At 37.3% G+C, this 26,446-nt stretch overlaps 1 protein-coding gene across 6 annotated transcripts; it reads right to left on the bottom strand.

The window, feature by feature from the left end:
* Positions 1–11: 11 nt before the first annotated feature.
* On the bottom strand, positions 12–25,982 carry LOC110833728 (uncharacterized). 6 transcript variants are annotated; one of them, XM_022072149.2, is made up of 4 exons: positions 25,756–25,982; positions 22,769–22,918; positions 19,853–19,954; positions 12–5,076 (listed from the first exon to the last, which is right to left on the bottom strand). In XM_022072149.2, exons 1-4 carry the CDS (start codon positions 25,864–25,866, stop codon positions 4,117–4,119), a joined length of 1,323 nt encoding a protein of 440 aa, XP_021927841.1. In that variant the 5' UTR covers positions 25,867–25,982; the 3' UTR covers positions 12–4,116. The 6 variants fall into 6 exon arrangements, with proteins under 6 accessions (XP_021927841.1, XP_021927840.1, XP_021927839.1 ...); XM_022072148.2 differs by lacking the exon at positions 25,756–25,982 and adding an exon at positions 25,037–25,389; XM_022072147.2 differs by lacking the exon at positions 25,756–25,982 and adding an exon at positions 24,555–24,811.
* Positions 25,983–26,446: the final 464 nt, after the last annotated feature.

Below are 26,446 nucleotides of genomic sequence, written 5' to 3'. Positions count from 1 at the left end.
CAGAATTCATCTTCCGAAAGTAATTTTATAATTCACAGATTGGATAAAACTCAAGAAAACAGTTTTACAGATTACAAAATGAGAAGTAAATATACATTTTGTTGGCACTTGTGGACTCAATGTATTACAATGCAGTTCCATATTGGACTAGTAGCAGCTCTGTTACAGTGGCAACACATGAACATTACCACAATACAAATTAATAACATTCTGTACAACAAAATGATTCCCAGTTCAATTATATTTTATAAATATCTACTTTCTCCTGAAATCTCTGAATGCCAATTAATTATTTCACTAAATCTTTGGTTAAATAATAAGACAAAAACTTACTGGTCGTAGCATCCATATATCAACCAGTCTTTTAAGATCAAATTCCACTGAAACTTGTACAGTACAGCACAGAGTAGAAAATGCTTTAGAAAGTTTCACAACAAATGATTGTGACATTCAGAGAGAAATTTGTCCAAAAGAAACATATCAGCACTCACTGTACAATAGGTTTCTAAACAGAAACTGGCTTGTCTGCGATGATTTTCTGAATCACCTTACAAATGCTTATCAGCAGTGAGTAATAATAGAATGAAATTAATATCACACAGTTTACAATGTAATTTGGTATAGCCGACTAGCTTGACTGCTGGCCTCACGTTCACATGCCTAAGCAGAGGTGAACGATCATCCAACCAGATACAGGGTGACGTGTGGTCAGCACGACGAACCCCCAGCCATTGCTAGCTTTCCTGACCGGATTACGCTACTCATTGTAGCTCCCCAATTTCCTCACGATGCTGGGTTGGCACCGGTCCCATACACCGGTCGAAAGCTCGTGAGAAAATTTCTTCCCCCCCCGAGACTCGAACCAGCGCGCATTCCGTATCGCCGGTCCGGAGCATGATTTACAATGTAGTTATTCCTACCTAATTTTATTTAAAAATAACTGCATTCAGTTACTATTTGCATTGTATCTTCTGGACTAGCATAGTAAATGTGAAAAATTACAGAACAAAAATTGCCAGGTTGTGTGCAATTACGAACAGTATAAATATGAAAAATAAATATAACTGGCATATACACAGGAATAATATCTGTGCATATAACGTAAGGATACTAGAAGTGGATTACCATCACATAAACAAGAGTTGCTCCAGTTTACATTGCATATATAGGCAAAGTGGATTGTCCTTGGAAGATTCTATATCCTCAGTAGGTACACATAAATCACATAAATCAACACAACACCACAAGAAGAAATGATGTAGCACGTCTGAAAAAATTTTCAGTCCAAGTCCAATTTAAATCTATCCACCGTTTAAGCACGCATTCTATTTAAAACACCGAGTCCGGCATAGTAAGAATCAGCACTAATTGCAGAGACAAAACACACAGCATGCATACAATGAAAAATTATTTCATTTTGTAATGGACTAATTAGGGGTAGGCATTAGAAATGGATTAACTGCACAAAATTATCTCTTATGTGCTAATTTGAAACCCATACAACATCCAACCTAGAAAGGTCATCTTAAAAATGAAGACGTAAATAAATTATAACAAAAATTAGCAATTAATAAAAACTGATGTGATGAATCAGCATTATTATTATTATTATTAGTGTTCTGTCTGACGACAGGTCCATATACTATGAACAGGGTCCTTCCATCCTCTTCAGGTTGTCAGGGACCCGTTCATACATATATACATTCTTGGCAGATGATCAGAAGTGGTTTGCCATTGCCTTCTTCTGTGTGTGAATGGAGTAATTGTTGGGATGCCACGGAGAAACCGGGGAAGCCCCCGGAGGAAAACTCCGTGATACCTAGACCACGGCCTTACCCAACACAAGTTATAAATCTGAGCACCACCGGGAATTGAACCCGGGACCCCAGGATTACAAGGCTAGTGTTCTGACCGCTAGACCACATGAATTAGAATCTGTACACTCTTCCTGAATTTGAGTGGTGACAGAATGTCTTCGGTATATCACGTGGCAATTTTTGTCATTATTATAGCATTAATTTAAATATACAAAATGAAATACCAAAAATTCTTCACCATGGAATGTTGTTATAATATATTATTTATAGCAAAATACCACTCACAGGGCTGTCATTTTGTTTCTGTATGAAACATATTTATGCCACAGTCCACATACTCCTTTACTGCTTCAAGTTTTTACTCTGGTAAATCTTCTTCCTTAAGATACTCCAGTGAGTGAATATAATTATAGTAATATACTTCAAAATTAGATAAATTGGTTACCACAAAGCCTATTAAATTAATGTGGTTTTACATCTGCTCATAACCTTAATTATTTATTTTAGTGATGCCCTGCAATTATGTTTGTCAAAAAAAGAGCAAATGCACTGATGGGGAAGGAGCACCAGACTCTATGAGAAAAGAGCTAAAAACTAAAATTTGCCAGACCTATCAATTGTAGCCTTCTGGGTTTTGATTCTATACATTCTTCTACATGACCACGAAAGTTCAGGAGGAACACGTCACTTCCACCCTGATGATGGAAAAAATATGCTCATTCAAAGTATTAGTAATTACCTACAATACTACTCAATGTCACAACCAAGAAGACCACAACCAACATCTTCATCTGTATGATGTGAAGCTTTCATGGCAACTAAGTATAATAAATCTTTCTCGAGCTACCCTCAGTACGCTGCAGATAAGGACAAAGAAAGTTTGAAAAACGACGATTTCTTTTCTCTTTCAACTACCTAACATGGCTAATAGCCTGAGAATTTATTTAACACCTTCATCGCTGAAACAACCACAAACTTTTCAGACTGTCATCTCTGATTTTTGAAACCAAAAACAGATCAGTTAAAAACAATGTTTGAATTTTCTCAAAAAAGGATTACATGCACACTATATAAAATCAATACATAAAATACACAATAGTGTTTTACCTTCCCTCCACATCCTTTCCCATTCATTATTCACTATCTTCCTCTCATTCAATAGTATGTAGCCTGAGCATTGTTAAATACATAAACTATAAATAAATAAATAAATAAATGTTTAAAGTATATCACCCTTCCATTACATTAGGATGGGTTTTCTTTTCATAGGACAGATTCCTTCAAATGACAAGAAGAACATTTATAATTACTTTGGATGTACCAGGTACTTTCTACTTCACCAATCAAGAGTATATCAGCGAGCTAAGATACATAATTTGTAAAAAAAATCACCTTACTATTTGGGAAACAAATCAGAAATATGCAAGATTTGAGGTTTTCACAGCGGTGAGTATGAAGATTTCTGTCTTCTGGGTTGTTGCGCTGTGTAGTCTGACCGATGTTAACCGACGTTTCAGAGGTCATACTGCTTCCGTTATCATCGCTCTGATGACGGAGGCAGTATGACCTCTGAAATGTTGGTTAACATCGACCAGACTACACGGCGCAACAACCCAGAAGTCAGAGATCTTCAAATCAGAAATAGACATATACTTGATGCAGTAATGCTAAATATACTAAATCAGAACAAAACAAGGTCAAATATAGTAACATTTAATTGTTCATGACTTTTTACGCATAATGTATCCTTGTTTCTGTAGCTCTGAATGTATACAGGGAAGGCAGAGGTAACGTTCTAAGCATTTTTTAACCATATCATTAGAGAAAGGTGAGCAGTCAGCTTCGTACTAAAACTGCTTTCCATCCCTGGGCAAAGAGATCCCAATACACACTTGGGAGTTGTTGGGTTCCAGAGCCAACAACATCAGTGTTCAAACTCCTGGCTGCATGGGACTCAAATTCTCTTTTCTCACTAGTACAAATTTATTACTACAGTTCAACGCCTATCGCTTAAATTATAAATTTGTTAATGTATAATGCAGTCAATCAATATACATACAATTTTTATCCCAAAGTAAAAAATGAACCTGGGAGAATTTAGGATTAAAAGACCTATTGTTTTTGGAAAACACAAATGCACTAATTCATGTATCCATCTAGTATGTAAGTACGAAGGAGTACCTTGGAAATTACATAATGAGAACAGGAGAAAATCACACAATATAATAATAATCCTCTCAATCATCTGCACACTTAAAGACCTGGGAGGGATAACTTTCAGAAGACTTTCTTCTATCAGTTACTGGTGGGGTATAGGAAAGAGTAATATCTCAGGATTTTGACCAAGACGAGATAAGGATATATCAGGATCTTCCTCGCGTTCCTCTTCATCTTCTTTTCTGTTCAAGGAGATGCTTTCAACATATGGACTGGGCAGCTGCTTGAGGTTTGAGATGTCCTTTTGATCAGATTCCAAGCCAAGACTGTCATTCTTGCTATATGGAACAGCACAGAAATTGTACATATACCTCTTGTTCCGACTGTGAGTATTGCGGTGTCTTGTCAGCTTATCCTTGCGGCAGAATGCCATAGCACACAAGTCGCATTTATATGGTTTAATATCAGCATGGGTTTTGGAGTGTCGATTTAGTTCAGCCTTTGAAAAGAATGACTTGTAGCAAATAGGACAGCACCAAGGACGTTCTCCTGTGTGGCACATGGCATGTCGAGCAAGTTCATCGCTACGGAGAAATGTGGCAGGACACAGTTCACAGGAATGATGTCGTTGTTCAGCGTGGATCTTTTCATGGCGTGTTAATTTGTCTCGCCGTGAGAACCGCTTCCCACAAGCACTGCACCCAAATGGGCGTTCACCCGAGTGTACCTTTTCGTGCCGAAGTAGCTCTCGCCTGCGGACAAATGCCTTGGAGCACAAATTACAACGATGTGCACGTACACCTGTGTGTAACTGCATGTGAGTCCGCAAATAAGCACGATCAGAAAAAGATTTGAAGCATACCTCACACAAAAATGGCTTCAAATTCCTGCCATCTGCAAGAACATTTACTTCAAAAGACTCCTTGTTTCTCATGAAGACAGCACCAGGTAGTGATAGCTTCTGGATGTCCTGTGCATCAGTCTGTTCCTTGACATCCATCTGATATGGGTCTACATTCACCACTACAGACTCAACATTGGCTGTTTTTTCCTGGGAACTCTGATTATGTTGAGCATCCTCTTCTTGTTTTACATGAGATTTCTGTGGGAGCAAAACCAAAACACACAATAAAAATTCCACTGCATTTCAGAACGTTGCACCATATTTTCAGTCTAAAACTATCACAATCACAACAGCATCGAACAAGTTACAGTAGCAAATTTACTTATTAGATTACAAATTTGCATAATGATAATGATGAAGAAGAAGAATATGATGATGATTATGACGATGACAACAACATCAATAACAGTAAAAATAATAATAATAATAAACAATTTAAAAATCATAAACATTTAAAACGAAGAAAGAAAAGAACTCTACGGCAAAATTACAAACCTCAAAAGAATAAAAGCTACACATAAACATTTTTGCCCTAGTGAGGAGGTGAACTCATAAACTTTCTTATTGAGAGGCATTCATTTTGAACTGTGATCTTCAGGTTATTGTGCTGTGCAGTCTGCTTGCTGTACATAAATATTCTGAAGAAACATGCTGTTTCCATCTTCAAAGCACTAAATTCACACATCTCTGAAAACATCAAATCCTACAATTTGTAGGCCTGTTCATGCCTCAAAACTTAAGCTACAGTAAGTACAGTAAGTACAGCATGACATTTCTTGAATTCAATAGATAAAACTTAGTGCTCACTCAATTATTCCACAACCACAATGTTTTCTGTAGAGCAGGAACTAATGCTACACACACATTCATATAAATTCATCAACAATCTTGGTAACGTAACTACCGAGTATATTTAGAACATTAAGCCAAAGAATATTCATAAACAGTATAAATAATGCAAAATATCTGCTCAGCTAAGGAATGGCAGTCCAATTTTGACCAGACTTTCTTCATCCAACAAAATGCGACATGACTTCGGAAAAAAGAATATAAGAAAATTATTGATTCAAATCCTAATGCAGTTTAAAGCAATATAAGTATAAAATGAATGAAGGACAACACAGAATGGTGGTAACACAGTTTTTACAAGTATCTCTTAGAAGACTATAAGAGGCTGGGAGGCAGATGCAGGAATAACTTAAAAATAAAGATTCACACTCCTATACTGAAATAATCCCATAAAAATGATCAAATGTATTACTTCTTTTGCCCAGATCAAATTACACAGAAAAACTATAATTTTCACTGAGATTGATGATAATGGTGAAGATGATAGTGTTCTGGGTTGTGAAGGTCTCCGGCCTTCGGTCGGCACAAGGCTTTTCCAAGTTGCCAAAATAAGGGATTCCCCACATCCGCTAACTTTGGGTCGAAACTCTCGGTCAATGCTCTGATGTGTTATTTACAATGCGAAGACACTTGGATAGTAGCACTTGCAACTTTCTGAGGTGATTGCAGGCAGCAGATGAGCTGTACAGCAGCACACCATTTCTGACAAACAGGTTGCTTCTATTAAGGATGGGGCAAGCAAGCCCAATCTTTGATCTGCCCTCTTCCCCACCTAAGTGACGTGCACCGACCAGGAAAGCTTAGTACCAACGGTCACCCGAGATACCGTACTGTTTCGACCCACTGCATTGTCTCTCTGAGAAACTGCAATGCTTTGGGCCTTAACAAAGAGCACAACAGCGCTCTTCGAGACATTGATAGCAATCCTCAAAGTACGTAGCTAGCGCTCCAAGTCGACCGTGATAGGCCTCCGGATAACCGACAAGTCCGCCTCGATCAAGGGAAGTTTGGACTAAACGAAAGATGTTACGAGCTTCACAGGCCTCGTCGCCAACATCACTGGAGTTAGAGCAAGCCAGCAACACTGTTTGTCCCCCGTCCTAGGCCTAACACAGACGCTCAGCTATGAAGAGGATGGTAGTCTTAAGGACAGCTAGGGAACGAGTTCCCCTTTTGGGAGGAAGGTGACCGTGGAGAGAAGACGGTTTGTCAACTCCAAGCAGACTTTTTTGGCAGTTCATCCAGCTAGGAGACTATGTGCCATGAGGGTGGTAAGTCAGCGTTTTGGAATGGGATTCGTGACAAGCGAGCTTACATTGGCCGCCAGCTGGAGCAGCCCGCCGCTCAGACCGTCTTCCTGTGAAGTGGGGTAAGTTTGGGAGGACCCTGAGCCTTGACGACGAGGCCACCGTCAGCAACGTGGTTCCAGCCATGGACCACTTTCTCCTGCTTGGGAGGCTTAGCTGGGTGCGACTTGGGCGCTGCCAAGCGGGACTATGAACCTAGGTGTGTGGATTGCGGAGACGCAGAACTATGAGGGAATTGTGGCACACCAAAGCAGCACCCTAAGAGCTGCAGGTGCAGAGACAACCACACTGCGAACTATCGCGCTTGCTGCAAGTGGAAAGATGACTGATGTTAAAAGCCCTCAGCTCGAGGCATAAGCTTGCCTACGTTCTTCAACAAAAGCAGCACGCATCGATTCTGTGTGTACGGAAGAGTGTAAGAACTCACACCCTCTCCCACATCGAGGGATCGCGGGGCACAGAGTGGCCGGGAAGCCATCAGAATCTCTCCTTTCATCTGGGTTATGAACTTGCTTGATGACTTCGAGCGAGTCCAGTCCGGGGATCTGAGCGTATTTCTTGCCCCAAAAACGTAAACCGGTGTGCTGTTGCGTCATTCCCCGGGAGAATGGATTTGTCCACTTAGGCGGTAAATGTGGTAATCAAGCGTTAAATTTGGTGACGACGAGTACAGTACTGAAAAATTCCTCAATTTAAGAAGTGAGAATTTTCATGAAGATTTCATCGCCCTGATGACGGAGGCAGTATGACCTGTGAAACGTTGGTAAACATCGACCAGTCTACACAGCGCAACAACCCAGAAGACAAAAATCTTCATACTCTGATGATGGAGGCAGTATGACCTCTGAAACGTTGGTAAACATCGACCAGTCTACACAGCGCAACAACCCAGAAGACAAAAATCTTCATACTCATCGCCCTGATGATGGAGGCAGTATGACCTCTGAAACGTTGGTTAACATCTACCAGACTACACAGCACAACAACCCAGAAGACAGAAATCTTCATACTCTGATGATGGAGGCAGTATGACCTCTGAAACGTTGGTAAACATCGACCAGTCTACACAGCGCAACAACCCAGAAGACAAAAATCTTCATACTCATCGCCCTGATGATGGAGGCACTATGACCTCTGAAACGTTGGTAAACATCGACCAGACTACACAGCGCAACAACCCAGAAGACAGAAATCTTCATACTCATCGCCCTGATGATGGAGGCAGTATGATCTCTGAAACGTTGGTTAACATCGACCAGACTACACAGCGCAACAACCCAGAAGACAGAAATCTTCATACTCATCGCCCTGATGATGGAGGCAGTATGATCTCTGAAACGTTGGTTAACATCGACCAGACTACACAGCGCAACAACCCAGAAGACAGAAATCTTCATACTCATCGCCCTGATGATGGAGGCAGTATGATCTCTGAAACGTTGGTTAACATCGACCAGACTACACAGCGCAACAACCCAGAAGACAGAAATCTTCATACTCACCGCTGTGAGAACCTCAAATCTTACAAGAATTTTCATGTTCAACAACCGGAACAACTCTTTTATTTTATATTATTCTAGGGCCATTGTGACCCAAAAAGCAACTACAATATTTATAGAATTTCATATCACGTCAGGAGTAAGCTGCAATGCGTAAGTTCCTCCCTAGAGATCAAATTACTTTTTGGCCGTGTTTCCTGAAAGTAAAACAAGCCAACTTGAATCGGAATAACCTGATGCTTCATTCAAAAGTTCTAGTTCCTTCATGAGACACAGCAACCTTTTAAATTTTAGCTGGCTGCAACGTGATATACTTCCAAGACACAAAATTGTAAAGGGACACTCCAGTGGAGTACACATACTTCCCAAACAGTTTACGAGTTTGAATCTATTATTACAAAGCTATTACACGATAGTAAACTCCCGATTATCCGTGCAAGACGTTTTTACATAAACTTATACGTTCACTACTCCATACGTCTCCATGGTTATGTAATTAAGGACTAGAATAACTTTACCTTTAACCGTATTTTCAATACCAATTGCTTTTCAACAGTTCAACATAACTCACTACCACAAAATAAGACAGCTTTTACTCACTGCAATGTGTCTAGTAATAGTAATGTTTCTATCCAGTGTTTATATTTGACGGTTATGTTCGTAGACCCAGATCTTAACATCATGTAATATGGCATAACTACGTGATTGGTTCTATTGTTCATTACAAATTTCAGTTCCAAATTCTGAAGTTTGTAATGAACAAATAAAATTATTTCTTGGAGTTCCCATCCCATCTGGATATAATTAGTTACCACGTACAGTTGTAGTAAGATATCACACTTTGTGAGGTTTGATAATACTGGCAATTTAGTTACACAGATTCCAGGCAACGAGAGGCAATGTTGTGCTGGAGAAAACTGTAAATCTGTTAGAAGCATAGCATGTGTTAAGTGTGACATGTCATGTATAATATAATTTTGTGAAATAAATTTATTTTTACCAGTGAACATTGTACTAACATTATTTGCAATGTTTTGATTTTGTACGAGCCTAGCGCTACGCCTTGTGCAAGGTGACTTAAAAGTCATGAAACCCATATTAAAATATATAATTATGGTTGCAATTCAATAACATTCAACTTGATTAATCAAATGCTGACTGTACAAGGGTCCACACAGGTCACATCATGTTGTAACCTGCTCATGCCAGTCTGTCAGTTGTCTTCAAACAGTTGAAGTGCAAGGATGTCTTTTTCACAAAAGCAAAAAGTATTCACTGTCAAAACTACATGACATCTCATTCATTCTTACTTAATTTGTCAGATTAAATTTAGGGACGCATTTCCCAATTTTTCTGTGCCAAACAAATCAACAGTATCTCATCTGGTAGACCATTTCCATGACACAACAACTCTTCACCAGGTTGCATCAGACACAAAAAAAAGAATGAATGCACGCATCGCTAAACGTGGTGGACACTTCCAACACTTAATATAATAGTGCCCTTGTTTTCTGACTTCAAAGCAGTTTATTTTTTGACAAATAGAAAATTGTCAGGAACAGGTTGACTTTTTGATCAACCTGTATTTCAGCATCTATGTTCTTCCAGTCACAAACATTGGCTTATATGTGATATAACAGATCTTTCTGACAAGTCTAGAAATTAAACAAAATTCAGTCGGAAAAAATTAGGCTTTTAAAGGTTAACCAAATAATCTTTGTAATGATGAGGTGTATAGTGTCTTCTTTCAGGCATGGACTGGATTCTTAAATATTATTTAGATGAGATGCAGTTTTAAAGAGTTAAGCATCCCCTTTTGTTACTTTTACACTTACACACATATCTGACACACACAATGCACCACATAATTATTAACAAATCAAAAAATGCACTTTCCATTATTCCTTGGTAACAATCAGCATGCTACATGTTTGGACTAATTTCAAATATCTTCAGCCTTCTTCCTTTTATAACACACTATTCAAGATGCACTTATTATTATGGTATTTACTGACTATACACTTAATGAGAAACTTATGTTGAAAAACTATAACCTAATTTTTGGCTTGAAACTTAATGAGAAACTTATGTTGAAAAATTATAACCTAACTTTTGGCTTGAAACTGTCATAACATAAAACAGAATTAAAAACATTTTAACACAGACCTAATTATGGAGTGTTGGTAAATAATATTACTTGTAAAGTATTGTGGGGTGTTGTGAAGGAACTCTACAAATAAAATTTAAAAATACTGTAAAAGTAAGAAATTATATATATACATACTGCTTAATAATCACAATTATAAGAATATGCCAGGCAGAAACTATATATATATATATAGGCTGTCGTGTGGAACATGTGTCAAGCTTCGGGATGTTATGAAATGGTCACTTTGAGTAAAAATTGCTGTTCTGTCTGCAGCATAACAGTTGATAATCATCATGTCTGATTATAATCTGTTCCACTGATGTGAACATGGATGTAGTTGAAAAATTTTACCATACTGCAGAATATGAAAAGAAATTTATGTTTCAAATTCTACAACAAAACAAGATCAATTTTCTTTTATGTTAAAAAGTTAGTTACGTTGGTTTATGCAATTACATTACAACACAAAAGAAAAAAAATTAAGTTTTAATACCACAAGCATTGCATATTGTACCTCCACCATTCTGCTTGCACAGTACTGCATATCTCAAAAGAGAATTTGTTGACTTTTGAATAATTTCATCATATTCCCATGTGCAGTCAGCAGACTATATGATAAAATGCAAAAGATCTTCTCTTGTCTATAATTTTTACTGGTAGACTAGATCCTTCATGTTCTCCCATAAGCAGTTATGGGGTGTGAAATCTGGTGACATCACAGGCCAGGCTTGTGGACCATAAAAATGACAATGTGCAACAATCCATTGTTAAAACTGTAAATGAGCAGAATAACCTTGGGGTTGCAAAGCTTTAACACACTGAATGTGATTTGGGTACAGTCCCATCTGATGTAATATTCACCAGACTTGAACTGAAGGTGCACCAGTTTGGACTTTGTTCTACAGCGTGCAGTACTGCTCACCAATGCCTTGTGCTAGACATTCTCTGGTAGATGTGTGGAGATAATGAACCAATCCGACACATTATAATACAGCACATGTATCAAAGAACATTCTGTATAATGTTATATGTTTATATGTATTTGAGATGGAGTGTTTATTGATATACAGGATTTGTGTTCACTTGTAGTATTACCTTTTATTATGGTTGTTCAGGCTGCAGAACATACTCAATGAGTTGAGTCAGCAGGACTATGTGTATGTGTGTACTATGAAGAAACTACAGTAACATTTATAACGTTATGTACGCTACGTGCTGCTGTGTAGGATTCTGTTTCATTTAAAGCAGGGATCCTCAACCTGCAGCCCACGTAAATCTTTGTAATTCTTCTGATATTTTATCACTCTATGGGATAAAAACAATTTTAACTGAAATTAAATATTTATTTTAAGTAAATTATTAATAAATATGACAAATCACTAAACACACATTTACCATGAATGGTGGCTTATTTGCTACAAGGAAGGTTCAGAAGTAGACAGAAACTCTACAGTTGGTATAATGACAGTGGCTGCATTGTGGGATTTCCATGGTGGTAGTGGCTGTGATCAGTTGTTCAGTCTAGAAGTGAGGTCCGGAAACATTATCATTTCCATGAACAGTAACTTCCACAAACAAACTCAACCTGGCAAGTAAACACAGAGTGTGTACAGAAGTTACATGGGCAAACTATACAACTGTTTAGTGGCGTTATCTAGTGAGAGGACTGCCTTATTTATTATCATTATCAAAGAGACAAGCTACAAAGTATAATGACTTGAAAGGACATTTTTGGAGTGATAAATTATAACAAAAAATCAGCTTTCTGCTCAGCAATCACTTTTGTCCAAGCAAATCGCACAAGTACAAAACAGTGTTAAAGTGAGTCACCTTATTGCAGGAAAAATGCAAAATGTGGCAAGCCATCCGCTGATAAGAGAATTTGTAAAGAAGTATATTCAGTGCACTTCTGATATCATCTGTCCAGCTCAGAAGCAAGCAGTAACAGCCACACGTTTACTGAGAGACACAATTGTTAGACAAACAGAAGATCTGTCCAAAAATATTTTCAGTACCTTCAAATCCAACTGTAAACTTCGTTGTCTATTCTGCAGCCATGGAAGAAAGTACCGATGCCAAAAAACTGCACTCTTAGCCACTAAAGTTTGTGGAGATTACAAAAACTTTAAAATTATGAAGGAACTGGTTGCTTTAGTCCCTCTTAAGGGCACTATAATGGCTGCTGATCTGTACACAGCTTTGTAAAATACCTTGATGGTGTTTCAATTAAAAATTAGCATGCCTGCTCTAACTATAGGTAGCACCCCATCATTGCTAAGCAACAAAGAAGTTGGAGTGATGATGAGTTGCAATCAAAGATAAAGCACTTACAAAATTTTCTTATCCTCTTTCAAAGAAATTTATGCCACACCAATAAACCTACAACTGGAATATGCCAATTTTCAGTGAACATTAGAAGAACATTTTTGTGACTCATCACTTACTAAAACATAACGTGTTTCTTCAACCCCAAAATATTTTTAATTCAGAGAACATACTTTGTTTATATTGTTAGTATTTCACACTATACCTACCACTGAGAGTACCTGTTTAGCATAATAGAAGCATGAAATACAGAAGCAGGACGTGTCTTACTGATGAACTCACGGACAGATGCATGTGAATTGCAACAAAAACTGAACCTCATACTGATGGATTAGGCAAGCAAAAGGAATGTCAAATATCTCACTAGCAACAGATCTGGTTAAACAGAATTATTGAGCAATATGCGATCCTGTAAGTTAGTAGCATTTTAAACAAAATGACTTGGGTTTGATTCCCAGTTAGCTTTGTAATCACCATGTCTATTATGTCTTTCAAGACCATCAGATTTCATTTATCTTTTAAGTCATTGAATTTATTTACTTTCTTCCTCCTTTCATTCACATTCAAGAAATAGGAGGAGTACAGTTGGCTTCTCAATGTGAAAAGCTGAAAATACACCAACAGTGAAGTTTTAAGCATTGTCAAAATTTTATAAATTATGCATGATACAATGCCAAACTAGTAACATCATATGAACTTTCCTGCAGTGCAAAGTAAGTTACATTCCCAGCTGAAGAAAAAAAAACTGCAAAATGAAAGTGCATGAAGCAAGTAAGCAAGCACTGGTTGATATTCACGGTGTCAAAAATGTTCGCCATTTCTTTGCATTCACAACAAGCACATTCCAGAATCCTTCAAGCCTGTCCCTTAGTCTTATGGATTTAAAACTATTTTGACAGTGTATAATGCTTCAGTTTTAAAATATTGGTGTATTTTCAATCCATCACACTGAGAAACCAAATGCACTCCTCTTGATCTAAAATGGGAATAAAGGAAGAAAGAAAATAAATGAATGCAAATAATTACAAAATAAATTAAATTTTTCATTTCCCAAAACTATCATAGACAAAGTGACAAAAAGAAAAGCCAACTGGAAATCAAACCCAGGTTAGCTGTACCATAGCCAAACATATTAACAACTGAACTATTACAGATAATGTAAGGGTGCCCACTTTTATGAGACTTTTGTAGCAACAATAAAGAACGTAAAAAAATTGTGTATTATACAAAAACAGCGGACTGTCAACAATTAATGTTTCGGCCAGGAAATCGGAAGGACCACTTCCATACCGCAAAACTGTAGCTGAATCAGAGGATAACAATCAACCACATCCTCTTGGTAAAAGCAAAACATGATGATATGAGGTGAAAGCCAAGGTGCACCACTGGTTCCAAATACCAAGACCTGATTTCTTCCATTGGGAAAACAAACATCATATCAAAAGCGCAAAAGCCTGAACTGCTTAGGCAAAAGGGTTTGTCCTTTATTCCTTATTCCTTGGGACATCTACATTAAAGTAGTAAACAGGAGTGTAGTACACCTTCATAAGTAAGTTCTTAAATAGCCTTTGTATAAACAGAGCCCGGAAATGACTGACTGAAATATGCGGCCTCCTGATTGTTACCAATAAATAATGTAAATGTGCACTGTTTCATTTTCATTAAATATATACCTTAAGCACAGTTTGATCTGGAATAAATAATGACAAATATCCACGCTGCAGCCCTTTCTAAAAAGATAAAATGCAAGCAGAAACTAAAATAACCATGAGAAATGCAGTTGAGATACACTGCCTCAAATTAAATCATAGATCTACCAACACATACCAAGAGTGTTTATCAACACACCAATGCTCAAATGAGGTTTGTACATAGGAAATCAATTCTAATTATATATTTATTTAACCCTTTAACCCCATGCAATATGACTCGTGAGGTAAAACATTGCATCCAACGACAAGATTTCAGTTTCTCATGGCAACAAGTGTGAAGATGTCTTCCGGGATGTTGTACTGTGCAGGATTGGGTGAGAACAAGGTAACCAATGGGAGAATGAAGAATGAACCACAGCCAGGTGGGTGGGGGGGGGGGGCGATAGGTACACTCAGATATGCAAGGAAGAGAGGAAATGGAAAGCACTGGGGAAAACTGAAGGAGATATGGACTAAATGACATTTGCGTTGGAAGAGGGTGGGAGAGAGAAAATAAGAAATTGGTCAGTTAGTTGGGCCATGCACCAATGTGGTTTGGTTTTGGTTTTAATCCATCATCAAAAAATATTTATCCTGTGTTACTAAAACAATGCCTACACACCGGTGTGGTTTGTACTTGTCGCATCAGAAGTGATGTGACTTGTCTGGTTTTCATTTGGTGCCAGTCTGTTTTGTTTCTGTCACACTGCATATTAAAACACACCTTCTGTCCTTAAATTACTCATTGCATGCAGCTCCTTGAAGGTTAAAAATTAACTGAAGAAACCAAAACAAAACTAAACTAGTGTGCAGTGACTTAACAAATACAAACCATTTGGCAAGACCATTCCAAAATATCAAAATCAAACCAAATCCGAACTATACTGTTGTGCAGCACCCCTCACTTTCCTGAAAAAAAAATGTTCTGGCCTAGTAGCCAGGTCAAGATAAACACTGCTTGTGTATCAAAGGTTTCCTAAGTCCTCTGAGGGACCAGAAGAGGGTCTACAGAATTGATGTTTTGTCTGCACAGTGGCCTGCTGATGCAGCCGAATATTGTGTCGACAAAGGGCAGGAAGGTGGCCAAGATAGGTTTCTCTGGGGCTGGGGCAGCAGGGAGCCAACATTTCTGGCATACCACCTCAAGGAGCTGACAATATCAGACAACACATGTAAGTTGAGAAAACAACTGGGGCAGGGACTCACTATCTGTGAGAAATATACTATTACCATTTTAGAGGTCACCCCTCTGGGAGCCAGAAGATCTGACATACCACCACAGGGAGTTAGTGGTTCTTGCATACATGTGGACTGGAAGCCGGTAGCTCAAATATGCCAATAAACCTGTGAAATAGAGCCAGTAGTTCTGACATACCACCACAGGAACCTGGCGGTTTCAGGAAACTTTTGGACAAAGGTTACCTACAATATGTAGCCTTTAAAATATGCATGTTTCATCTGGGACAGACTAAGTGTCTGGAATTGCCAGAAGGAAGCTTACAAAAGCCAGGGACAGCCAAAGTAGTACTGGAGTATGTGGCGCTACCTAAGTACAGGAAGGCTATGGCCAGTGTGCCTAAAAGGCCTGGGACTGGAGAGAAGTACCTTAATTAAAGAGGTAAACCATCCCCAAGTACCTAGGGACTTCACAAGACCAGGAGGCCTTGTTTATGGCCACCAATAAAAGAACTCTTTGACACAGAGCTTCCATCTGAAAGCTGAAAGTCGACACCTCTCAACAGGGAACCAGTTTTCCTGATACACTAACTCAGGAGAGTGACAGTATCACCTAATCCAGGGAATCCGAGAAGACAACTATGAGACCCTGCTATATAAGACACTGTCCTTCATGGGACATACAGGGCTGCTAGCAGATTGAAGACAACAGGGGTTGCACAAAATACCAGGAAGTTGTCATGTTCTAAGTGTCAATTAAGTGCCCACCCCACTAATATCAATTATTTCACTAGGTTTGAAGATAATTTCTTCCTGTGATACTCATACATATTGAATGATCAGGCCTATGGAAAGCCTTCAGGCAATGACCGGCAAAATATGAAACATTTGTCAAATTTCTCCACAGTAACACTGCAGGCACTCTGGTAGCACACACATAAAAATTATATTTATGTTCACGTTAGACAAACTTCCCTCGCATATACAGAGGGATCAAAAAGTGATGCAACCCACATTAAAATATTTATTGATGAATGCAATTCGATATAATTTGACTGAATTAATAGACACACAGTATCACTGTGACTATACAATAGCCCATATGGGTCACACCATTTTGTAACATGCTCGCAGCAGTCCATCAGTTGTCTTCAAACAGCTAAAGAGCAAAGATCTTTTTCACAAGAGTGACAAGTGTTCATTGTAGAACACTACCTCCATAGCAACATAAATAATGTTTATGAATATTTGGCACTGTCTTGCCCATGAGGCAATGAAATAACACTGAATGTAAAAGAATAATATGAATTTAAATGCAATATATAATAAAATATAATTATTCAAATTATAACTGCCACAAAGCTACAAAATGCAAACTTAAATATCATACTTCTTTGTGAATATCCTACGTCAAAGTAATAATTTTGGCCTCATCATTATTTTTCAGTGAAGAAAATTGTTTTATTGTGTCAGAATCTCTAAATGACTTATCCTTCAAAGAAGAATAAGAAATTGATATTTTGGAAGCAATAACTACCACTAAAGATTTTATGTGGTTTCCCTTCGGTACAGAAACAAATGTTTCTATTATATTAAAATTTAAAATTCGTGTAACATTTCATACAATAATGATGGAAGTGCAATGCTTGGAATTATTATTTTTATTAAATGAAAGTTTCAAGAATCATCTTTCAAAACCTTTTATTTGTTCCGAAAACAAATATCTGCAACATTTTTATTTCCACCACACAACCCACATAAAGGTAATACTGTACCACTGTGTGAGATGACATACCTTCAGTCTATGTTATCACATCTGTATACCATAAGAGCACAGAATTCCCAACCCTCCCAAGTAATGATGTTGGAGATCATACTACCTGCCAACATTTAAAATTATCACATATTCAGTATTATAAATATACGTAATCTATGCTCATACTTCATTTAAAGATTTAATGTACAATTGAACATCACAGTTATTACACCAAGAAAAATGATTTTTAAATTATCTTATGAAATGAACACATAGTAACAGATTACCTACTGAAATTGCAATATCACAATAAACAAGATTATATTCAAATATCTATGTATATATGAACAAATTTTAATAGCTTCTATGCAAAACTATATTTCATGTTAGCTCATGGACATGTGTGTTTCAAGTGCTTTGAGACAGACTAAAAGAAAATAAGACAAGAGCAAAATTGTACACACAAAATTTGACAACAATTAATCATGAAGCTAGTTGTGTCACTATAAAAAAGATTATATTCTTTCCTTTATGTGTATCAGTTACAATATAATAGTTTTTTTGCAAAGTTATGCTTTTAATTTACTTTACAAAAATAGAAGTTTCTCGTGACTTGAAACAACCTTAAAAAAAGACAGACTTGTACTTACAAAACTGAATGTAGCTAATATGACTACAGTGAATGACACATCTAGCTGCACCATACATAAAATACCCCAAACACAATCACAGTTCTGTGTAACTTCAGGTCCTTAAAATTCAGAAATGTTATATTTTAAAAATATAAATCAAATTTTGAGCATTTCCAGAAATATCACACTTAATCTTCATAGCACCATCCACTAACTTACACTTTTTTATACCATGCAGTACAGATGTTACTAACCTTCAGGCATGCAAATACAACACAGGTGTTCTGTTACCTTCTTGAAGTGCACACAAACAAATCATTGGAAATGAAATAAACAGATACAAATCTGTGCATTAAGAATATTTTAAAGGAATAATTTTCAGATGAAAAGCCTATAGTCACTTTCCTGTCTAGCATCATTTAAAATCAGCTTCCAGTCCAACTGGAATCCCAAGATTAGACAAAAAAAAAATTAGTATACTTCTACAAAAAAAGTAATACTCTTGAATGGATACAACAAATCCTTCCCTCATGAGAAATGAACATATATTTAACTAAGCCTGTCATACACAGGACAGCTGGTCCCGGCCATGGGTCTTCTCATGCCGTGTCAACTTGTCCCTCCGAGCAAAAGCAACATTACAAACAGTGCAGACAAACGGTTTGCAGCCAGAGTGAATCAGTGCATGGCGGGTCAAGTCGCCCTTTGCTGCAAAAGTCTTTGAGCACTCCCTGCAGGCATGGGGTCGCATACCACTATGGATCCGCGCATGTTTCTTCAAGTTGGTACTGCGTGTAAAAGCTTTCGAACACACACTGCATACATATGGGCGTCGGCCAGTGTGAATTATGGCGTGTTTCCGAAGATCTGAACGCCCAGCAAATGCTTTACCACATGCATCACACATGAATGGACGTTCACCTGTATGAATGCGCATGTGTGTTGTCAATGTTGAGCTGTCAGCAAATGCCTTGCCACATATGCTACACCCAAATGGACGCTCACCAGTATGCACCAGTTCATGACGCGCCAGATGGGCACGTTGAGCAAATGTCTTCCCACAATCTGGACATGAAAAGGGTCTCCTCTCACTACCCACCTTGGCAACAACTGACAACTTCTTGCCATGTTTTAGATTCACATTTTGATTAACAATCTTTGAACGACAAGTTTTTATACGAACACCCAGGCATTCTTTGCTCACACCCTCCTCAGAACAGTTGTCATCAGACATGGAATCCATAGCCATGGAGTGTGGATCCACAACAACTACTGTGTCAATATCTTCAGGCTTAAATATAAGACTCCCTGCATGAAACACATCCTCTCTCTTTTCAAACAGGAAATTATTTGACGTCACATCAAGACTGTATGTCCACTCTCCTGCCGAGGGCTTATCTCCTTGCAGACTGGATGGCTCAATGTCTAATAGCTGAGGACCCGCTTTATACAGCATTTCATTTTGTTTTGCACCCATGTTCTGCAAAACACAAGCCCCAAAAGTCCCAGATCACCTTCTGACCTGACTTATAGCCTAACTACACTTACTAGCTACTGATGCTCATCACATTTTATTTCATAAGTACTTACATCACCTCTGGCAGTACCGCAATCTGATACAAAATGCAACATGCTGTTTTCCGCATCCTGACTTGAGTCTTCTTGAACAGTCTCCTGCTTTATTGTTACTACCTATCAGAATGTGAGACATATATAAATTAGCAGCTGCATACTGTTAATGTCTTGGGGGGGCCTTCTTTTTTAGTTAAATATACTTTATATGAAATAAATACAGTTCTATTTCTATTAGGACTAGTGCCCCAAGTCACTTGTAAGAGTCCCTGTAAACTATAAACAGCATTATGACAAAGACTTCATGACACAATACAAGCACTTTCCCATGCCTAGATAAAATAGAACACGGATATCAGCACAAAATGTGTACGATAATTCAATAAAGCAGGCAAATTAGCAATAATTGACAGAATAATTTACAGCTAAGAGAATCAACAAACAAAACAAAACCAGGTCACTATTCACAGCAGTACATGATGAAATATAAAAAATGTATCTGGAAATGGATTTGTCTGGATTAGGATCAGGATAGCTACAGCACTGCCTATGCTCTGAGTATGTTATCATAACTAAAAATATTTAGGGAAACAACTCATAATATCACATATTTAAAAGGGTAAAAAGTCTAAAGTTGCCACTATGACTAATCACTACTCAATGAAAAATGTGGAAGTGATGTCAAGCTCCAAACATTCTTAGCTTTGGCTTTAGATGGAGATGAATGGTCAGCTTCATGCTCCAGCCTCCTTTCCCCCAGTACCCATTGGACAGGAGGCTCTTTCTTCTGTGATGTCTATACCAGCTCTGGGGCCCACCAGAGCTGGTATAGACATGGCAGAAGAAAGAGAAATCGCTGTCACTGCCAAGAACTGAATCCCAATTATCCTACCAAAAACCTAGTTACTATACTGACAGAGCTACCCTGGCTCCTCTAAAGACTTCTGTACTTGACATAAAATATAGATCAAACTAGCAAACTGACTGCTGTGATAATAACATTCCATTTAACAACTGAATCAGAATGTCCATTCTAATAAATTGTCAATTCAGCTGCTTTTTGCCAGATACTTGAATGATACCTTCTACTTTGTTCCGATCCATCATATAGTCCATGTATTACAGTATGTTGTAGTTCCACTATAGTGTTGGTAAATGACATAATCATATAAATAAACAAGTTTCATCAAAGTTCAGATTTCCACAACAGAACTGAACGTTGATAAAAATATACAGACTTCTGTTATGCACTATCTACGAACAGGATGGTAACACTATGGCAAAGTGGTCTTTCCGCTATATCATGGGTACTCAACCTTTCCCAGATTGAAAGCAAAATTCACACTTACTTATTGACTTGTTAGCTAAATGGTCATAAATGAGGACAACTTATTTAAACTTCATGACAATTCTTTAAACTGTTACTAATGTACTACAGCTCACTGCTGTTTTTGGATGAGATGGTAAACAGAGCAACATGGTACAAAGGTAGCCAGCCCACACAGACCTTCACCTTCACGCTAAGTTAGCTCATCATTCAGCACAGAAAAGGGTCGTCTTATCAACAACGACTGGGCAGGGCAAGACCATCTGTGATCTAGTAAGCTTAGGAGCATAAATGCACCAAAACTGACATCTTCACTGCTGTGAAAACCTCAAATGTTGCACACGTACAGAGTTCTAAGAATAGAAGTAACAGCACTACAAAAGGCCTTTTTCATTTTAAGATACAGATACAGAGAGAGAAATATTAAACAGTGTAAATATTGGCAACTAAAAATCAAACTGATCAAAAGAGCTAATGAGTATTTCTAAACTACAAACCAATCAATTAACTAATTAATTCAAGAGAATCAGTGCAGAAATGTACAAGTTTAAAAGCTTATCATAAACTGTTCCTTCAGCTTACAACTTCTCAGTGAATAAGTTCACTTGTGGGCATGATATATGGTACTCTAATTGGTAAGTGCCCCCCTTTCTCCCCATTTCCAGATACATTTATTTTAAAAACTTAATAAGTGGAATCTTGTTGCAATGTTTTTCAAAGCCTACAGTAGCAGCAGAACATCAGTACAAGCCCCAGCTTCATGGAAAGAAGACACAGATTCAACTAAAAATCTGTGTACAACCGTTCTTTGCAGTTAAAAAAATGTACACACAGCTGGTTCTACTCAGTATCATTCAACACGTTTTCACACTATTAACAGTGCATGGTTTCAATCCACTATCACATGCATCAGCACCAATTCCTACAGCAGCAATATACAATACAATATCACCAAAGGTATTTTCTGTTCTTTTCTGTTCTGTCACAAAACATACATGCAACACTCAATTATGTGTTTCAGTACTGTGTTAATTACTGTATTATTTACAAGTGTTAATATTAATGGCTTTAATGTGTGTTACCATAATCTCTTAGAGGTAAATGTATATTCAAATTCAAACATCTAGCCTACCTTAAAGAACAATATTAAATGTAAATTTATATAAAATTGTTAAGTATACTCTGTGTAATATTAGTTGTCACAAGTCTTATTCTATAGTCCTATAATGTCCATTCATTGTAATATTATGTAAAAAGCAAAGTTCTAGAAAACATCATAGATATTACATGGTTAGTTTATGAATCCTGCCTCAGACATAAAGACGTCAGGCAGTACAAGCTATGTCACCCATATCACTGAACTTCCCCACAAGAAGATATCCAGTAAGGGACCACTTGTTTATTGTTAATTCCGGCACAGAACACCGATATCAACCTCTTGACCACTGTGAGAACCTCAAATCTCATATTCGTTCATTTCTTGGTTTATTTAATTACAAACGATCGGGGTTAAGCATGCCACAGAAAGGCACATGGCTAAAATTCACATTCCTGGGAACTAAGACTGCAAACACACATTTATCAAAGCTAAATTCCTTATATATTACCTGACAAGTGTCACCAATGTGCTGTCTCTTCAGGTACTGTCGCAATGTGGCATCTGAATGTTCACACTGTTCCTTGAATTCAAAGGATCTCTCTACTTGATACAAACATCGATGGCATATCAATGCAGGGAGGCCATCTCCTGCATATATCTGTATAAAAATTAATAAAAACATTATAAAATCAGTATTATTTCAATTACTTCAGAGAATTAGGCAACTTTAAATAACATCTCTGAAAAAGTCTTCATCCAGCCCAATACATATACAAAATTACCATCGTCGTCATCGTTATCATCAAGAGTGTACTTTAACAATTTCATGTAGCAGAGTTATTCCTTTGTTAACACCACATAATATACCAAAATCTGCAGTGAATAAACAAAACTGCATCTTTCATGCATGAGTCTCCACGCATAAAAGGCTGTGTAAATATTTATGTAAATAGCTGTAATAAGTAGATTTTAGACACCAAAGCACTTTGGTACCTGGGATTTGTGCAGGCCTGAAAAAATGTTTTGATTACATGGATAGCCAGAATAAAACTCCATTTCTTATTCACAGGGCATCAATATCAATAGTCAGAATGTCGAGAATCCTAAAAAAACCATCAAATTTTAAACTATCACTCCTTTCACCAACTACCCAGTTACACATTGTTTAATTCATACAGCAGAATATTTTAACAATTGTTCTTTTATCAAATTATCACACACAACACATATGAGTAAGCATGCAAGCTGATTAATTATTCTAGTTCGTCAGAGATAATGAACATGACTTTTTAATTTGAAATGGGCTGTCCCATACAGACAATACTGGATGGCACATATATTCACTTTTCCTACATAAGCAAGTAAAGACTAATATAAAGCTACATTCTTTACATTATAATGGCATTGAAGTACACACATCATGCATAACAAGAACTTTATTTTATGAATCACTTTTACTTTCTAGCCATGATGACTAAATATTACACCGCACAGACAATATATTTAAAACCAAGTGTACAATACATTTCATTTCAAAGACAAGAAAACAGTTATTTTAGTTATAATTTCTAGGAACCCTCTAAAACCAAAAACATTAATGCACATTCTGTTAACATGAAACATGTAATTTCTGAAAATACCATGTACATATACATAATTTCTAAGAGTATTTTATAATTAACTTCGAATTTACAAGTGACTGAGATAAAAGAATACTCTCACAATTAGGTACATCACCTGCATTGTTTTGGCTCTAATATGGCTCTATAATAAATCCATTTCAAGCTTCCACAATGACCTAATATAATTGAATAATTGCATAAAACAGTACTTTATCTTATCCTACTTTTAATATAATTCAGTAACGTCAACGCTAAGATAATCAGTAATTCAGTAAATATGGAACTGTTCCAAACTGTTTGCTTTCAAATTTACAAAATTAAATGGTCTTAGAATTATATTTCCAATTTCAGAATAATTACACATAGGTTCATAATCTTAATGTATGTGGTAAAGAACATCAATATGCCATCGCCTATCGCCCATACTATTAATTATCATATTTAATACCAGAGAAATACTGACGGAAAATTAGTTCAATTCATGATAAAAACTGTAGAATGTAGCCCTACTGGTGACTTCAATCACCTTCACATACAAATGTTTTACAACGCAAACCTCAGACGTAATCACCAAACGGGTAACAAGGAGACGCAAACAACCCTCTGCTCCAAACAACCCCACAACAGCCCCTCTGGAATGGGCTAGTAGATCCAAACAAAATCACCACTAACCTGAATTGATACACAAGACATGATTTTAGATGGTAGAGAGTTAATCCCCTGGCCAGAATCTGCAAATATTGCAGACATTACACCTCCTTGTGATAAACAGAACCGACATATCTGATTAAAATTAAAACAAATATCTCTTCCCTTTTCCATTTTTTACGTATACTGTCAGCCCGACCAACCCTGTCAATTTGGGCCGGACAGTGCCACCAACAACAAGACTGTGACTAAAACTTCTCTATGGACGAAGGGTGAACTAAAGAGACATTCTAAACAAATGAATAACCGTGACGTACAGTGATTAAATGTTGTCAATTATCAAATAACACGTTCATATGGAAAACACATATTTACAGACCCATGAGAACGGATGTAGAAAGGAATGGAAGGAGCCAAAACATATCCATCAGATATAATATTAAAGAAATATGTTAACAAATATTATTAATATTATTTTTTTAAACACAAGAAACTGTTGAACTTACCAAATAATTACGAAGTATCTCCCTGTACCGAGCTCTGAGATGTAGGTATTCTAAATAATTTCCTGTTTTCCCTTTGGCTTTTCCAGATACCCAGTAAGAGGAAGTTCTTGCTGGGCCAGGTAGCAACAAGCAAATATCAAACATCTAACAGTACACCAAATCGCTTTGAATTCTTCATTATGCTTTTCATGGTCTACTTTGTAAACAAGGTTGAATTAATGTCTTACCAAACTTTAGTAAAGTTATTTTAGAATTCACATGATTCTTTGAGAGTTGTCCTTTTATTCAACACACAGAAAGACGTAATGTCACGAACACTGTTTGTTGTCCAAATATTTTTCAGTTGAAAAAAAGAATGTAAGGTCAACCAATGCAATTAATAATGCAACCAATTTCTTAAAACCGCACAACCAAGGACCAATTTTGTACCAATATTTAAAAAACTGAGTACTATATTCTTTGATTTTTTTCAACATTTCTTTTGTGAGAAAAGCGGTTGGTCCGCGTATTTAAATTATTTTCTTATGAAAAAGAAAATCCATACAATAGAATGGCTGTTGCAGTTAGTCCTGTACAACACAGTCACAAATGTAATCTCCTGTGACGTTGGGTCAAAAGTCACATCACACACACGTACAACAAACATTTCGCGATTAAAATCGCCAGAAATATGCTGTAACACTCTACGTTAGAGCAAGCAAGAAACTAAAATAACTTACATTCGACAGACAGTTTTTCCATACATTCACTCCAAATCTCAAATACAGATTATAATGTATCTTTTGAATGCCCCTGCGCCTCAAACGGTCAGCGTAAGCCTCAACGAGCATGCTAATAACCAATTTTAACTCCAAAAGGGCAAGCTTCCATTATCGTCCTGAAGAAGGAGGCAGCAAGCACCTCAGAAACGCTGGTAAACTTCTAACAGAGTACGCAGCGTTAAAACACGCAAAACAGCCATCTTTATACTAACCGCCGTGAGAACTCACATATTACAAACGTAGTGACATCTGGGAAGAATAGTCAAAACTACTACTACAAGAACTGCAAACTCAGGTGGCTCTCTTCTACCTTCGTACTCGCCGCCATGAGAACCTCACATCCCACTTCGTATTGCTCAGTCCTACAATTCACAATAAATGTCGAAGTCGTCGGCAATGCCAGGCTACGTGATCCTTTGGGACAATCACAAAGCAGCTATATTTAACCTTTCGATACTGAACATATATATTTCTCCCAAAATATATTCAAGTGCAGGTGGAGCAATGTGGCCCAGCTCAGCATTAAAACTAGCCACATCAGTCTCATTTGGCAAATATTAGTAAAAATAAAATCACCAATAGCACCTATTCAAATTGGGACATTATAAAACATAGAGTTCCTCAAGGTTCAATATTTCCAACCACACAT

This window comes from Zootermopsis nevadensis, unplaced genomic scaffold (genome assembly GCF_977971745.1).
Source record: "Zootermopsis nevadensis isolate Lab colony 2312 unplaced genomic scaffold, Znev_1.0 Znev_ptg000061l, whole genome shotgun sequence".
Lineage (NCBI taxonomy): Eukaryota > Metazoa > Arthropoda > Insecta > Blattodea > Termopsidae > Zootermopsis > Zootermopsis nevadensis.
Note: the sequence above shows the minus strand (reverse complement) of the source record. Positions and strands in the feature narration are given on the sequence as shown.

What these genes read in the sequence shown, in the direction of transcription:
- LOC110833728 (XM_022072147.2), bottom strand. Translation starts at nt 24,704, where the DNA reads ATGGAAAAGGGAAGAGATATTTGTTTTAATTTTAATCAGATATGTCGG. An exon ending in ACATTGGTGACACTTGTCAG is followed by an intron (nt 19,955 to 22,768) that starts GTAATATATAAG and finishes ACATTCTGATAG; the next exon opens with GTAGTAACAATAAAGCAGGA. An exon ending in GCGGTACTGCCAGAGGTGAT is followed by an intron (nt 5,077 to 19,852) that starts GTAAGTACTTAT and finishes TTGCTCCCACAG; the next exon opens with AAATCTCATGTAAAACAAGA.